This window comes from Homalodisca vitripennis, unplaced genomic scaffold (genome assembly GCF_021130785.1).
Source record: "Homalodisca vitripennis isolate AUS2020 unplaced genomic scaffold, UT_GWSS_2.1 ScUCBcl_1002;HRSCAF=4059, whole genome shotgun sequence".
Lineage (NCBI taxonomy): Eukaryota > Metazoa > Arthropoda > Insecta > Hemiptera > Cicadellidae > Homalodisca > Homalodisca vitripennis.
Window position 1 is genome coordinate 65,683 of NW_025777114.1, and position 15,897 is coordinate 81,579.

The window sequence follows — 15,897 nt, forward strand, 5'->3', positions numbered from 1 at the left end:
TTTATTGTATCAAAAAATATTTAATATTTACCTCTCTCCCGAATAAGGATTTGTTGGGACAAAAGATTTTTAAAATGACCCACTGTCTCATTAATTTTATAGGTCTTTATAAAAGAATACAATGTTGAAAATTAAATATCCCTAAGTTAGGTTCTTCCAGAAAAAGTGTTCAATTTAAATCAGAGATCAATAATAGAAGTACTCTGGTAATCATATGTTGGAATTTGTGGCTAGCGAGAACGTTGCGACTATAGTGTACTGTATAGTGTGCTATCCTGTGTATTCTAATGGACCTATTCTATAAACAAGTTTTAACAGTCCAGCTGGATGAGCAAAGGGCGTTTAGAAAGGTACGAGGTATATCGAGGTCTGAAAAGTTTACGAGTATTATCTTCTTGTACAAATTATATCTTAAATACTTAAGTACAGTTTTATCAAAATTCACTATTGAAACCTGGAAACTTTCTTATATATTTGAATTATTCATATGAAAATAAAAGAAGCAAATAAGTCTGTATGAATTTTTATTGACATTCAAAACTAACAATACTTGTGTGCATGAAAAAAACACATGTATTGTTTACTTTTGTGTTCTTTACCATTGATGTCAAATTGCATGTGTAGCCATTAAATTTGACCTTTGCTAAGTCGTCTGACATTTGCCTCTACAGTTCCGAAGTAGCCAGCCAGTACAGACAGAACTTCCGCCCCCAACGGATGATGAGATCAAAGAGGTGGTCCCTGAAGATATAACTGATTTCTACGACAAGATGGACAAGGCGGATGAAGACGATGATGAAGAAGCTAACCTGAAGACAGTGTCTTTTGAAGTCAATCAGGTGCTTTACTTTAATATCTTAGAGTTCCGGTTGATACCACATATTCAGTAACATAACGTTTAAGTATTTTCAACTGTTTTTTACTTTTGAGGGATAGCTCATTTACAACCTTTTTTGTAAAAAAAAAAACAAATAATTTTAAATAGAACTAAAAATTATTGCCTATTATATGTTTAAGTTGTTATTGTTTGTTTTTCCATTTTGTTAGTTCATATACTACTTATATATTTTACTACTTATGTAAATTAGCTTCGTTTTAATATTTTTCAAAAGTTTTTGTTGTTAAAAATGGATCTGAACTGTGTTTTACATGTCTTCAACACCTACGATATGTTGAAATTGTTGATATACAGGGGTGCTGAAAAGTCTTGAACCGGTCTAATATCTTCTGTACTTTTAAACGTACAAACATAAAACTTTGTACAGTAATATAAGGGAATAAAATTGAACTTTTTCATAGAATCAGTAGGTTTTAACCACGTCAGGGAGATGGTCTGTAAGGAGTCGGTGGAAAATCAAAATGGAGGCACTCGAAAGTTCAATACTGATATTATGTGCAAGAATGGCTTAATTTTATCGTAACCATATCATGAAAGTACAAAACTGCACACATGATCACTATGAACAAACACCGACTTAAAGATCTATTTAGTGTCCTGCTATTCTTCTATGGGAACGTTCCACGAAGAGTCAGTAGAAAATTTGTAATGTAAGCATAGGTTGATATGCACATCATTTTAAAAGTCTAGTGAAGCAAAGAAGTATGTCGTGAACCGCACTTCAAAAGCTTTATCCGTTAAAAAATAGAGGTGGTTCAAAGATTTTAAAAGTAAATGTATATTCAGCAGAAAATTCTGGAAGTTGTTTTAATTAGTTTAATTTCACATAAAAAAATGTTAGTGGTTAAGAACAATAGTAACACAAAATTAAAATTTACCAAAATTAGTAAATAATTTGGTTCAATGTGTTTTTAGGAAAAAATAGAAGTCATACAGAAGCGATGCATAGAGTTGGAACATCCACTACTAGCGGAGTATGACTTTCGCAATGACACTGTCAATCCTGACATTAAGTAAGTAACTACTTGATTAAATTATTTTGTTAATTTTTTGTGTCACCTACAAAAGGATGTTCCTTGAGTAGTTTTTATATTTTATGTTCATTGACTTGTTATACACTAATAATTTTGTTCTTTAACTATTTTTACAGCATTGACCTGAAACCATCAGCTGTGCTGAGGCCGTACCAGGAAAAAAGTCTCAGGAAAATGTTTGGCAACGGTCGAGCTCGTTCTGGTGTCATTGTTCTGCCCTGCGGTAAGCCATCTGCATGGAGGCTACAAGAAATTTATTTTAGAATTTCACTTTGATGTTGTTTTAAAATACACCAGGGTTAGTCAGATTTTAATGGGCCTGATTTTTCTAAAAATTTTGATGGGGCCATTAACTGAGAAGCAGGTTGTAAGTAAATATCCTCCAATGTTAGGAAAGTGTGGCAGGAGAGCGATTTCTTAATATTGCCCGGTTTAGTTCTGGGGTTCGACATAGAGGTTATACCGACTGTTTTTTTGTACGACAAAATTCCTGTTATAATAGAAAATTTCACTGAATATTTTGCAGACTATATGGAGGTATAATTGAATATTTAATTTTTGGTTTATTACATTCTTATAACAGTGACTACTGTACAGTATCTAAGCACACAGTACAGTCTTTCTAAGTTTAAATTATTTTGCTAATATTGTTATGGATTGTTTAAAGCTTATCATAGTTGAATGTGGGTTTCTGTATCACGGCACTCTGTACCTTATTAATCAACTTACATCTGCCAATTTACAATATAACAAATGAATGATGTAGGTCAAATTTGATGAGGACCCCTCGTTGCTGCGCCTATTGATATAGGTCAAATTTGATGCGAGTGTAAATTTGATGAGAGTCCCAGGTTATAACACCAATTTGCTATGTGTCACTCCCACGTTGGTTACGATAATTTGCTGAAAGTCAGTTCTTTAGAATTATTCACTCACCATGTAGTTGTACGCGCCTTGTCACCAGTGGCACGTTGTTATACCATGTTGTTCATCATAGTATCGGTCGCCATCTTGCCCAATGCTAGCTGTATTTCCTCGTATTACTAAAAAATTATTAGATTTGAATGTCTCTGGTGTTATCACCAGAGACAAGTCTGTGTGTGTCAGGGTTCCAAAATATATTAAGTAATAATTACAAAATTTAACATCACTCCACACTTTTTGTAAAAGGGATATTTAAAGAAAGTCAAAGCAAGTGACTACGAGATTAGTTTATTAAATGTCACACTCTCAACAATATTATAAACTCACTCACCTTGCAGTGCTTTGATAATTTTAAAAGTCTAAACAATATCCCATCCTTGATTAAATTTCAATATACTATACAACAGATCATTACTTTCCCAGGAGAACTAACACAACCTCCTTGCTTCGAGTCTGATGGTAGAAGAACGAATCTCCGTATAATACGACGGATACTGATTCAAAACAACACTCATCACTTCTCTCGTTCAAATCAGCGTCTTCACGAATAAATTTAATTTAATCCTTTCTTATAATTGTCGAAATTTATCACGTTTACTATAATTAATCAATTTAAGTATTTCTATTTTCTTTTTATTAATTTTTCAAAGTTTTTTATTTAAATTTTTAGCAACATGTGCTTTATGACGTCATAAATTTACAAGTCATTCATACCACAATTGGCTCTTCTGCGTAATTCTATTTAATGTTTTTGTAAAACACGAATTTTGGTTATGTTTACTTCATTTTAATTAATCAAATCTTTTCCCGTATAAAGTTCAATAAATGTCTTCGTTATTAAATAAATCTCAATTCCGACAACATGTGATTCACTGATGTCACAGTCTGCCGATTCATTGACGTCACAGTCTGCCAATTCCCCGCGAATATTCAAATGTCGTAATTTGACCTGTTACATGAACATGAAGAAGAAGAATGATTTAAGAAGAAGAAGAAGAATGTTTTTTTTTCTTGAGAACACATTTTTACAACAAATACAAAATACAGCACTGATCAAGAATTAGTTACATTTGAGTATTTAGCTACATACTAATAACAATGTATACTTATAAACTACTAATACGTATTTTTTAAAAACACTGCAATTTTTCTCAAGAAAATATAGGGCCTCTAAGGCAGAGCCTGATTAGAGGTTCCTTCTGCTCACATTAAACATTGAAAATTGAGCGTTCAGAAAGCAATAGTTTACAATGTTGTCGGTTTTTCAAAAAAGCCTCTAATTACTAAAGATATGGCAATAATATGTGTTCTTTACTTAAACTAACTTTAGCTTGAACAAACTGTTGCATTTGTGTGTAAGAAAAACTTTGAGCTAAATTGGTTTTATTAAATAAATTGTGACCAAAATATTAACTAACTAGGACAAACCTATTGTTGAATTGTAAATAGAAAACTTATATCTTCTAATTTAATAAGCCATTTTTTTAATCTGAACTGAAAAAAATACTTGTTTTTTGCAACCTTAATTTTTTTAGGTAGCAAATTGAACATTCTAGGCGCAAGAAAACTGTAGGTTTTAGTAAAAAAGACATTTCTAGGTTTAGGTACTATGAAAGTATCAACATTTCTTAGTTTTTGTTTATAAGCATTGTCGTTTTGGGGCATGTTCCCACTTTTTAAATAAAACAGTTTAAGAACTTTATATACAAACAAATACTTAAGAGGCAATATTCTTAGGGATACAAACAAAGGTTGTGTGTGTTCAAATTTAGACTTGTACAAAATTAATCTTACTATATGTTTTTGTTGAATTAAAATTGGGTTTAGATATGTGTTAAATGTGTTACCCCATAGTATAATTCCGTACTCTAACCTACTTTGCACCAAAGCAAAATACAAAGTTCGTAAAACATCACTGTTACTTAAATGTTTCAAGAAATAAAAGTACCTTAAAATATTATTGATTTTACCCTTAAGTTTATTCAAATGAATTTTCCAAGAAACCTCCTTGTCCACAAAAACCCCTAGGTACTTGATTTCATTGGTTCTACTTATGTATGTACATTTATTATTCACACAAACACCTTGTTGATCGAGGCAATCAGCACATGAGTATTTTACTTGTTCAAAAGCGTTAAAACTACCCTTAAGACTAAATAAAATGAACTTAGTTTTTTCTGCGCTCAGCAGCATATGGTTTGTGGTAAACCACCACTGCAAAGCCCGAAGGTCGTTTGTCATATCTGACTGCACTAAGTCCCAGTTGGATTTATCATAGCAGAAAGCAGTATCATCTGCAAAGGAAGTTAACTTTCCTTTAAGCCTAGCATTACACAAATCGTTAATGTATATGATAAACAAAATGGCTCCCAAGACATGAATTGCAATATCATCCATATTAACTCTTTTGGAAGTGTACCTTTCTATTTACATCTTCCCTTCTTTTTTACTCTTTAGAAATAAATTCATTAACAGTTTAACTTGATTGGCAAATATTTTTAAAATATTCAGAAAGCGATGTGTATACTTACTTATTATAACATGTTCACCAAGAAAAGCAGTGGTTGTTATTATTATTTGGTTAAAATTATACTACATTACTTATTATAACATGTTCATAAAAAAAACAGCAATGGTTGTTATTATTATTTGGTTAAAATTACACTACTCCAGAGATTGACTACTGTAGTCTTCCTGTGGCAGAATTCTCCAAACAGGATACCACACTACAAACAGCTTGCAGGAAAGTTGGTTGATTACTACTGAAAACCAGCTGTTTCCAGCTGTCATTATCTAACAGTCCCGGTGCTGGGCTATGCTAGTATCTATAGACATTGACAAGCTATTAAGTAAATTGACATCATTGACACTATCTCATTTGTCAAGTTGGGCTATACATTGGCTGTAGATGAAATCAGTAATCAGCATTGACAAACTTTCTTGTTCAGTGTCTATCTGTTTGTGTGTTGTTTATCAAACTTTCTCATATTTTACCTGTAAACAAATTTTAAATATTTTAAAACATTCTATTTGTTTATTTGCTTTTCTCCAGTTGCTAAAAAATAAAAAATATTAATTATTATCAATGAATAATATACAAATATTGGAAACTACCCTGACTGTGTACTACAATTAACAGTTTCTACAGAGATTTTAGCCATTGCTTTTGATTTGATTTGTTAGTTGTAGGCTAATACTCGCTTACAATCAAATCAACTTTTATAAATTGACAATATTCAAACTAGCTAATGGCCAAAGAAGCAATACAAATATTTGAAAACCACTGATAAATTTTACATGCTAGTGACCATGCCTGGGAATCAGCTACAATTCTCAATAGGTGATATAGTTTTTATTAAACTGAAAGGCTTTCGTCATTGGCCTGCCAAAATAACCGAAATAATTAATAGAGAGAATGCTTCAACAAAATTCAATATTATCTGTTTTGGTGATAATACTACTGTAACAACTAAAGAATCTGATCTGCTTAGCTATTCTGAAAATGTACATATTTATGGGAATCCACTAGCAGACAACTGTAGAAACAGGAAGTTCAACTTAGCTTTAAAAGAGGCTGAATCAGCGTTTAGTAAACTAATGCACCATAACAACAGTGGTGACCTGGACCAGCAAATGAAAAACGTCCAAAGTAGAATACAGAACTTGGATGAAATTGAAGATCTTGAAACATCTCTCACCCTGGCTGCAGAAGCTGGAAATGCGCTTCTAGCTGAGAATATTCAACTAAAGCAGGAACTATATGAGCTGACGCTTAAAAACTCTCAATTAGTGAATAATGAAGACAAAATCTTAAAACTAGAAAACGAAAACGAAGCTCTGTTGAAACGCAATGCAGTTTTAACTGAAATGCTACAGGAGGTGGAGGTCCAACTGGTCAAGGAAAAAGATCTTCAACGTACTCTGAGGCAAATGTGTGAAGATCAGGATAGGGAAATGGAAGCTGCCCTACTCACCTTTGAAAAGGAAAATGAAAATCTTAAATTAGCATTACAGGAAGTTAGACAAAATAAACACAATGTAGATGAAACAAGAAAATCATTCAAAACAACTGAAATACAAACGGATAACTCAGAATTTACCTCTCAAGACCTTTCTTTACCCCTAATACTTGACGTGGCTCAGCTGAAGGCTCGCCAAGAACTTATGGAGCGATCTTTTGAAGTACTCCAAAATCAACTTCGACTATTTAACAAACAAAAGCCTACAGCGAGCCCACTGAAGCTTACACAGAACACACCCTTCATCAATAGAAAATCTCAGGTTAAATCCAATTATTTAAACGTAAGTGGAAAAACCCATCAGGGCAACATCAACTCAACCACAGGTAAAAAGAAAAACATGTTTAGTGTCTCCCTTCAAGTGGTGAAAGCAGCCGCAACGTCAAAAATTCTACAACCCAAACTATCAACTAACACAACTGTAGAAAAAGAAAGTAGACATCTACCACTTGGTTCCCACTTATCTGGCCAAAAATCATCCATCCAGCCCAGTTCATTACAACCAGTAAATTGCCAAACGCCTCTGATGGAGTCAAAACATTGCCTCAGCGAGGATGAAGGCTATAATAAGATTGTAGTGGTGGCTGAAGTACATAGGCCACCTAACAACGAAATAAACAGTGCAGGAACCCTCACGAAAACCCCTAAAAATTTTGATACCATGCAGTCTGTCTATGGAAGTAGGCATTCAGTTTTTCCATCAAGAGCTGCGGCTGATGCCAGTGTGGACCAGAAGAGTTTTTTATTGATAAGCCAGAAGAAAACTGCAAAATGGAAAACAGGCCAACTGAAATATGTCTCAAGAGTGTTCATAAACTCAGCTTTAAAAAAACATTAATTGTCCACCAAAATGTTGACCGTCTCAATAACAAGATTGAGAGACTAAATCACTTTCTGACTCTAACGAAACCTCACATAACTGTTCTTACTGAACACGGCCTAACTCCATCCTCCATTGCCAACACAAGACTTACAGACTACTCACTGGTGGCTGCCTTTGGCAGAAGCAACCACCAAAAAGGAGGTGAAGCCATCTACAAACTCAATAGCCTGGCCAATACAGTTGAGAGTCTGAACATCGAGGGACTTAGCACAGAACTAGTGTGTGAATCAGCAGCAGTAAAACTATCAATCAGTAGGGGACGACACTTGTACATCATTGGCATTTATCGACCTCCAAGTGCTCCACTTCAAAGTGCACTTGATCTTCTGTCCAGTATTCTAGACGCCATCCCTGCAAATAACGGTGGCATATGTATTGTTGGGGACCTCAATGTAGATGGCTTGGAACACTCAAACAACAAAAACGACAATATTAGTTTGAGGGAAATGTTGGCCACCTACAACATTAATAGATTTAATCTTCCACCTACAAGAATCACCAAGATCTCCAGAACATCAATTGACATTGTGGGCACTAATCTCAACAACCGTATGGTTCATGTTGACGTGATAAACAACGGGATCTCCGATCACACTGCGCAACTAACAAGTATTGATGTCCAGTCCAAAATAACAAAGAACTCCTCATCTTATAGACGTCACTTCAGCACACAGAACCTAACAGCACTTAAGAATCTTCTAGCTGAGCAAGACTGGCATGAGGTTTACGACACTGAAAGTGCTGATTTAGCATACAATAGCTTCATTAACACATTACTCATGGCGCTGAACACAACTTGTCCCTACAAGCTCACCCGAAGAAAGCAAAACAAAAGAGGTATTACTGACCTAGAGTCCGAAGAACTAAGGAAAACATTTATTAGAGCCCAAGAAAGGTTTATCATCAGTGGCACTCAAGAAGACAAAATAGATGCTTCCCTGAAGAAAAAGGAGTACGACCTGAAGCTTAAATTGATCAGACAAGAAGCCAGTGAAGACCTTATATCAAATGCCACAGATAAGAGTAAAGCAATATGGAGCATCATTAATAGTGAAAGAGCACCACGCCGAGAGGACAAGAACATGGATTGGGAGTTGGAGATCATGGGGAAAACTACCCAGGACATCAATAGAGTAGCAGACCATCTTAATGACTTCTTTGTTAATGTTGCGGATGCCACAATCAGAAATGCTAGCCCTGTTGACGGTACAATGTCTGTTGTAAGTACCATAACTGATCATAGGCCCAACATAATACTCTCCATTTTTCAGCCGACAAATACTGAAGAGGTAATTAAGACCATTAAAGCACTGAAACCAAAGCTTTCTACAGGGTTCGATGATATCCCGTCCAAGTTGTTAAAGATCTGTAAAGAAGAAGTCTGCTTGCCACTAACAAACATAATAAATAAATCCCTAGCCCAAGGTGTTTTTCCATCAAAATTAAAAATTTCAAAAGTGCACCCTCTTCACAAAAAGGGAAGTAAAAAGGAATTACAAAACTATAGGCCAATATCACTTGTCCCGGTGGTATCCAAAATTATCGAGAAAGTCGTGTTATCCAGACTACTAAACCACCTACAGCAAAATTCTCTTATTCCCAAAAACCAACATGGTTTCATTTCTGGAAGGTCAACAACGACTGCCCTGGTGGATCTGGTTGAGTACATTATTGACAGTTTGGAAGCTGGAAATACTGTGGTCAACGTATTCCTAGATCTTAGCAAGGCCTTTGACTGCCTCGACCATGGCCTAACAGTAGAAAAACTGAGATCACTGGGAATAACAGACACAGCCTTGAACTGGTTTGGAGATTACCTTCACGACCGCCAGCAAATAGTAGAGCTGAAGCAGCTCAAAAATGGTCAAACAAAAACAGCCAGATCATCTCCCCTGAGAGTAAATAGGGGTGTTCCTCAAGGTTCAGTACTGGGTCCAGTGCTGTTTGTGCTCTATACTGAAGACCTTACTAGATACTTAGAGGCCTTCTGCCTCCCTATCATGTATGCTGATGACACCGTCCTGATCACTAACAACAGATCAGTTGAAGCATTGGAGATATCAACCTACATTGCGATGAATATGGCACATGAATATTGTATTAACAACGGCCTTGTACTTAATGAAGACAAAACAAAACAACTGTCAGTAGGGCGACATAAGAATGATGTATATGACCTACCCAACGTACAAACTGTAACATCCATTAAACACCTGGGTTTAATCTTGGATGACCGGCTCTCATGGCGTAGCCAAATCGACTCTTTATGCCAGAAGCTGAGTTCCTCTCTATTTGCTCTGAAAAGAGTCAAAGCGACCTGCACCAGTCCAGCGATTAAAACTGCCTATTTTGCTTTATTTGAGACCCACATTAGGTATGGGATCATTCTTTGGGGTGCCTCCTCTGCCAGTAACCTCCAGCGGGTGCTGGTACTCCAGAAGAAGGCAGTTAGGTGCATGGCCAGTCTTCAATATCGTGAGAGCTGCAGGATTGCTTTTAAGCAATTGGGAATTTTAACTGTGACATCTTTATACATAATGGAAGTCATCCTGTATGCCAGTAGCCTTGGGTTGCCCAGGAACGCCAATGTTCACAGCCACAACACCAGATTTGCGGATGATTTTGCCCTTCCAGCACACAGAATGAGCCTTTTCGCCATGAAACCGTCCTACGCCGGTGCAAGGCTGTACAATTTACTACCACCTGAAATCAAGAAGGGGAATCGCATTTCCTTAAAGCAGAGACTACGTAGCTGGCTCATCTCCGAAACCATCTACAGCCTGGAGGAATTTATTGAGAGAGCAAGGAGTGCACATCTCAGATGAACTTTTCCAAAATTGCTCTACTTATCTCTTCTAAAGTTTATTTCTGAGTTATGACTGTTTTAAATATTTGACGCTATACTGTTCTTTACGATCATGTAAATAAAGAGATTTGTCTATTGTCTATTGTCTACATTACTTATTATAACATGTTCATAAAAAACAGTAATGGTTGTTATTATTACTTACTTACTTACTGCCGGGGCGTAACAAATCTCAGTCGATTCTTTGCCTCGTCTATGAGCCTCTTCCACACCACCCTGTCTTCCGCCAGATCCACAGACCCTCCACACCGGGTCACATCTTCGACCACTTGATCGCACCATCTTATCTTTGGCCTACCCAAAGGGCGCCTTCCTGCTGGCACCGCCTGGTAGACCTCTTTTAACCTTGTGCCCTCCTGTCTCCGATGTATATGTCCTAGCCAGCTAATTCTCTTTGCCTTCACCAAAGCCACAATATCCGGATCTTGGTATACATTGCGTAATTCTCTATTTTTTCTTATTCACCACACCCCTTCATCACATATTGGTCCAAATATTTTTCGGAGAACTTTATTCTCAAAAACAATCAACCGCCCCTCATTTTTCTTCGTTAATGTCCATGTTTCACTTCCATACATTAGGACTGGTTGAATGATTGTTTTATAAATTCTTATTTTGGAGCATTGTGACAACAATCTTGACGTAAAGAGTTTTGTACACGCCCCAAGACACCTATTTGCATTAGCTAATTTGCTTTGTACCTCTATATCCTCCACATTTTTGCTGTTTATTGTTACACCCAAATATTTAAAACTTTCTACACAGCCAATCGAGTAGTTGTCAATGCTTAAGTTTGTTCTCACATTTCCAGCATGTCTTCCAAAATGAATAATTTTAGTTTTATCTTCATTTAGCTCTAAGCCTACTGTTTGACATTCTTTAATAAAACTTTTTGTTAGTGTGGAGAGGTCATCCAAACTTTCTGACAAGATCACTACATCATCCGCAAATGCCATTACGTTCAGGTCCACTCCTAATTTAACCCCTTTTTGTAGTCTTTTAACTTTCTGTAATGCCTCTTCTACAGCCAGGTTGAAGAGAGTGGGAGAGATCCCATCTCCCTGTCTTACTCCAGTGTTGATAAGGAAGTTTTCCGACATTTCTCCATCTATTCTTATTTTGGCCTTTGAGTCACTTATACACATTTTTGACAGTCTTATCAGTTTTTGCGGGATTCCATGTTTTTCCATCTTCTTGAATAGAGCATTTCTATCTATGCTGTCATAAGCTTTCTTGAAGTCTATAAAAATTCCATAGAAGCCTTTGTTGAACTCATAATACTTTGAGATTGCCTGTTTAAGTAAGAAAATTTGATCTATTGTGGACCTGCCTTTCATAAATCCTGATTGCTGTTCATCAATTATTGCTTCAGTATAAGGACTTAATCTTGATAGTAATATTTTTGAAAATATCTTGTAGACGGTGTTCAAAAGAGATATTCCTCTATAATTAGAACATAATTGTTTATCCCCCTTTTTGTGCAGAGGAATTACCACTGCTTCTCTCCATACCTCCGGTATAATTTCCTCTTCCCATACTTTTGTAATAAGTTTATGTATTTCTTTTATCAGGAATTTTCCTCTACTTTTAATAATCTCACTTGTAATTCCGTCTTCACCAGGAGCCTTATTGCATTTAAGCTTCGCTACCGCGTCTTCTACTTCTTGCGTAAAGGGTGGCATCACCTCCGGTTGTACATGTTGGTACTTTAATTCATCGTCAACGCTTCTGTTTGTACAGTGGTCACAATTCAGGAGTTCTTCAAAGTAGTCTTTCCACACTTTAACCCCTGATTCTTTGTCCATCACTAACTGTCCATTTTTGTCTTTTATGCCATAGCTTTTTGCTGAGACGCCTTGTTTGAAAAAACGGATTGTTCTGTAAAAATCTCTTGCGTTATTTGCTGTTCTGTCATTCTCAGCCTTGGTAAGTTTTCCGTTTAGGAAGTCTCTTTTCGCTCGTCTAAGTACCACTCTGGTATTTCTGTTAGCTTCACAGTATTCTGTCCTAAGTCGTTCTGTCATTCTTCTACCTTCTTCATCCACCTTGTTCCTGCTTGCTAACCACCTGTGCTTTATTTCTCTTCTCTTGTTTACGGCTGTCCTGCATTCCTCTGTAAGCCAAGGATTCTTCTTCATATTTTCCTTTGTGCCACACACTTCCTTTACTGTTTCAGTGACTATAGTTTGTAAATTTTTCCATTGTTTTCCAATCTTGTCTGACTCAGTCATTTGTGTCTCTATGTTTTCATCTTCCAATATTTGGAATCTATTACTCAATTTAATTTCAAATTCCCTCTGCACTATTGTTATTTTGTCAGACGCTAATTGTTCTTTCCTAGGTGTTCTCTTTTTATTCACATTTATTCTTTGTCTTAAGCTAATTAAGACTAAATAGTGGTCTGTACCAAATTCTGCGCCTCTGACTGTGCGCACATTTGTAATGCTGCTATAATGTCTATTGTCTACTAATACATGATCAATTTGGTTGCTTGTTTTCCCATCTGGAGAAACCCATGTAGCTTTGTGAATTCTTTTCCTTGGGAACATTGTGCTACATAATTTCATATTTGCTGAACTAGCTAAAGTGAGCAGTCTCAAACCGTTTTCATTTGTTGAATCATGTAAACTCTCCTTTCCAGCTACTTCTGTCCAATAGTTTTCTTTGCCCACTTTTGCATTAGCATCACCCATTACCAACTTCACATCATATTGAGGCAGCTTATTTATCTCTTCCTCTAGCCTGCCATAGAATACCTCCTTCTCCTCATCTTCAGCCTCCTCTATAGGAGCATATAAGTTTATTAACGAAAGATTCTTGAATTTCCCGCTTAACCTAATATTGCACAGTCTTTCACTAATTGGTGTAAAACCTATAACTGATTCAGTAATATTTTTCTTCACCGCATATCCTACCCCTCCATAATATCTGCCATCGTCCGTACCACTATAATAAATTGCATATTCTTTGGTATTAATTTTCCCAGCCAGTGTCCATCTTGGTTTCCTGCAATGCAACTATGTCTAAATTATACCTACTTAATTCTTTGGCTAAAATATCACACCCACCAGGCACCGCTAGTGTTCTGATGTTCCAGGTACCCAGTCTCAAATCCTTTGTACGTAGCTTGGTCTTGGTTGTTATTATTATTTAGTTAAAATTACACTACATTACTTATTATAACATGTTCATAAAAAACAGCAATGGTTGTTATTATTATTATTATTATGGTTAATATTACACTGTTATAGAAATGATACATTATAACATTTTGTTATACTAAAAAATTTTTACTGTTTATTAGAAACTCCTCTACACTGTAAAGAGTATGTTTCACAAGCCACTGGCTTAGCTTTGCTTGAATATTCTTAGCTAGCCGTTCATGTCATGTGGGGAATATTAAGCTTAGGAATATTTCAAATTCCGTTTTTGCAGTGTCAATACTCTTCAGATAAGTATTTCATGTTCCACCTCAAGAAAAATAGTTTTTGTTGTATTTATATCAGCAAGATGTCGTGTTCTCATAATTACTACATACAAGATTCAAGATTCAAGATCTTTATTGGCCATTAAATAACATTTTCAGTTACAATAGGCTTCGTCATGAAAAAAACATTCCACATAAAAACTAACTTACTTACTACTAATCTAGTTACATAAACCAGATGTATTTTGTGACATATCAAACATGTTGCACTTCATGTACTCGTCAACAGAATAAAAGCTTTTGTCTTAAGCCAAGTTGAAATCCTTAATTTAAACTTATTACTCGGTAATTTTCTTATAGCTAATGGTAGTTTATTGAATAATCTAGTTTGTTGGGAATTGTAACTATTATAAGTCCGAGTTAGTCTTACTTGAGGAACTACAAGATTATATCGAAACCTAGTGTTGTAATCATGTACTAACTCATGAGAGATAAAGGTGTTGATATTTTCTCTAACAAACACTAAATTCTGATATATATATATATAAATACAAGCAAGAGTCATTATTTCAAAATTACAAAAAGACTGTCTGCAGGACTCTTGATTAAAAAGATTCGCCATTAACCTGATTGCCTTTTTTTGCCACAAGAAAACTTTTTTGGAAGCACCAGAGTTGCCCCATAGACGGGTACTATAACAAAGGTGTATATGAAACAGTCCAAAGTAGGTCATTAACAATGCTTCAAAATTAACACAGTACTTAAGTTTACGTAGGAGAAAGATTACTCTAGAAAGTTTTTTACAGATACCTTCCACATGTGGCCTCCAGCTAAGTTTACTGTCAGGTACAATCCCCAAGAGCTTAACAGGTTTAATGTAGTTATCGTCTAAATTTAAATTATTATTGTATGTAAAAATTATGTTTTGAGTCTTATTTTCATTTATAATAAGGTTGTTGGCTGAATACCAATCTTTAGCTTGTTGAAGAGCATTAATTAATTGTACATTAAGTTGCCACACATCCACATTAGAACAAAGAAGAGTTGTATCGTCTGCATAAAGTACAGACATAGATGAAACATTAACATGAAAATCATTTATAAAGACTAAAAACATAAAAGGACCAAGTACTGAGCCTTGGGGAACACCTGCTACCACCTTCTGATACTGTGACGAAACATTGTTTACAGTTACCATTTGCATTCTATTTGTTAGGTAACTTTGAATCAACTTTAATTCTTTGTTTCTTACACCATAAAAATTAAGTTTTTCAAAAAAGAATAGAGTGAGTACAGTCCAATTTTTTTAACCGTAGACTTGGCCGCGGACTACTAACCTGCATGAAAAAGTCAGTCTCGCTGTGTTAAAACTGTCCCGGCGGAGTATGAAAACGGACTGCAAAAATCAGTGACTAACGCTTCCTCTCGCGATTTAAAAGTGAAGCCAATGTCGTACAATTCTGTAAGATGCGTCAAATTAAAGCTCTTAATATTGGCAATATATTGGTTACATTTTTAAATATTAAAAAAATTTCGAAATAATTTTGATTATTGTTTACATTTTACATAGCGTTTACAATGACAAGAAAAAAGTAGTAAGCGAGGATTTTTTTTTATTTTTTGGCCAGACAAAATTTGTCAGCGAGAAAGTTGTGTGAAAATAGATGAATATTCTTTTTGTAATTTATCATTTTTTTATTGGAAGTTTAGTTTAGCCTGTAGTAGCATATGAAGTGATGAGTGAACGTTTCTGCCGGAACTGTAGTTGGCGCATTGGCTCACTGATACCGTATTAACTCAATTAATTAGTTTATTGTGCAATAAAAATACCTTTACGAAATAACCA

General features: G+C 35.4%; 1 protein-coding gene across 1 annotated transcript in view; it reads left to right on the top strand.

Annotated features, from left to right (window-relative positions):
* The window catches only part of LOC124371153 (general transcription and DNA repair factor IIH helicase subunit XPB-like), a 46,878-nt gene that overhangs the window by 14,042 nt on the left and 16,939 nt on the right, over window positions 1–15,897 (top strand). Inside the window, exons 7-9 of the mRNA XM_046829467.1 lie at window positions 672–839; window positions 1,814–1,911; window positions 2,049–2,155. Of these exons, the coding sequence (XP_046685423.1) occupies window positions 672–839; window positions 1,814–1,911; window positions 2,049–2,155 (373 nt within the window). The remainder of the gene's footprint in view (window positions 1–671; window positions 840–1,813; window positions 1,912–2,048; window positions 2,156–15,897) is intronic.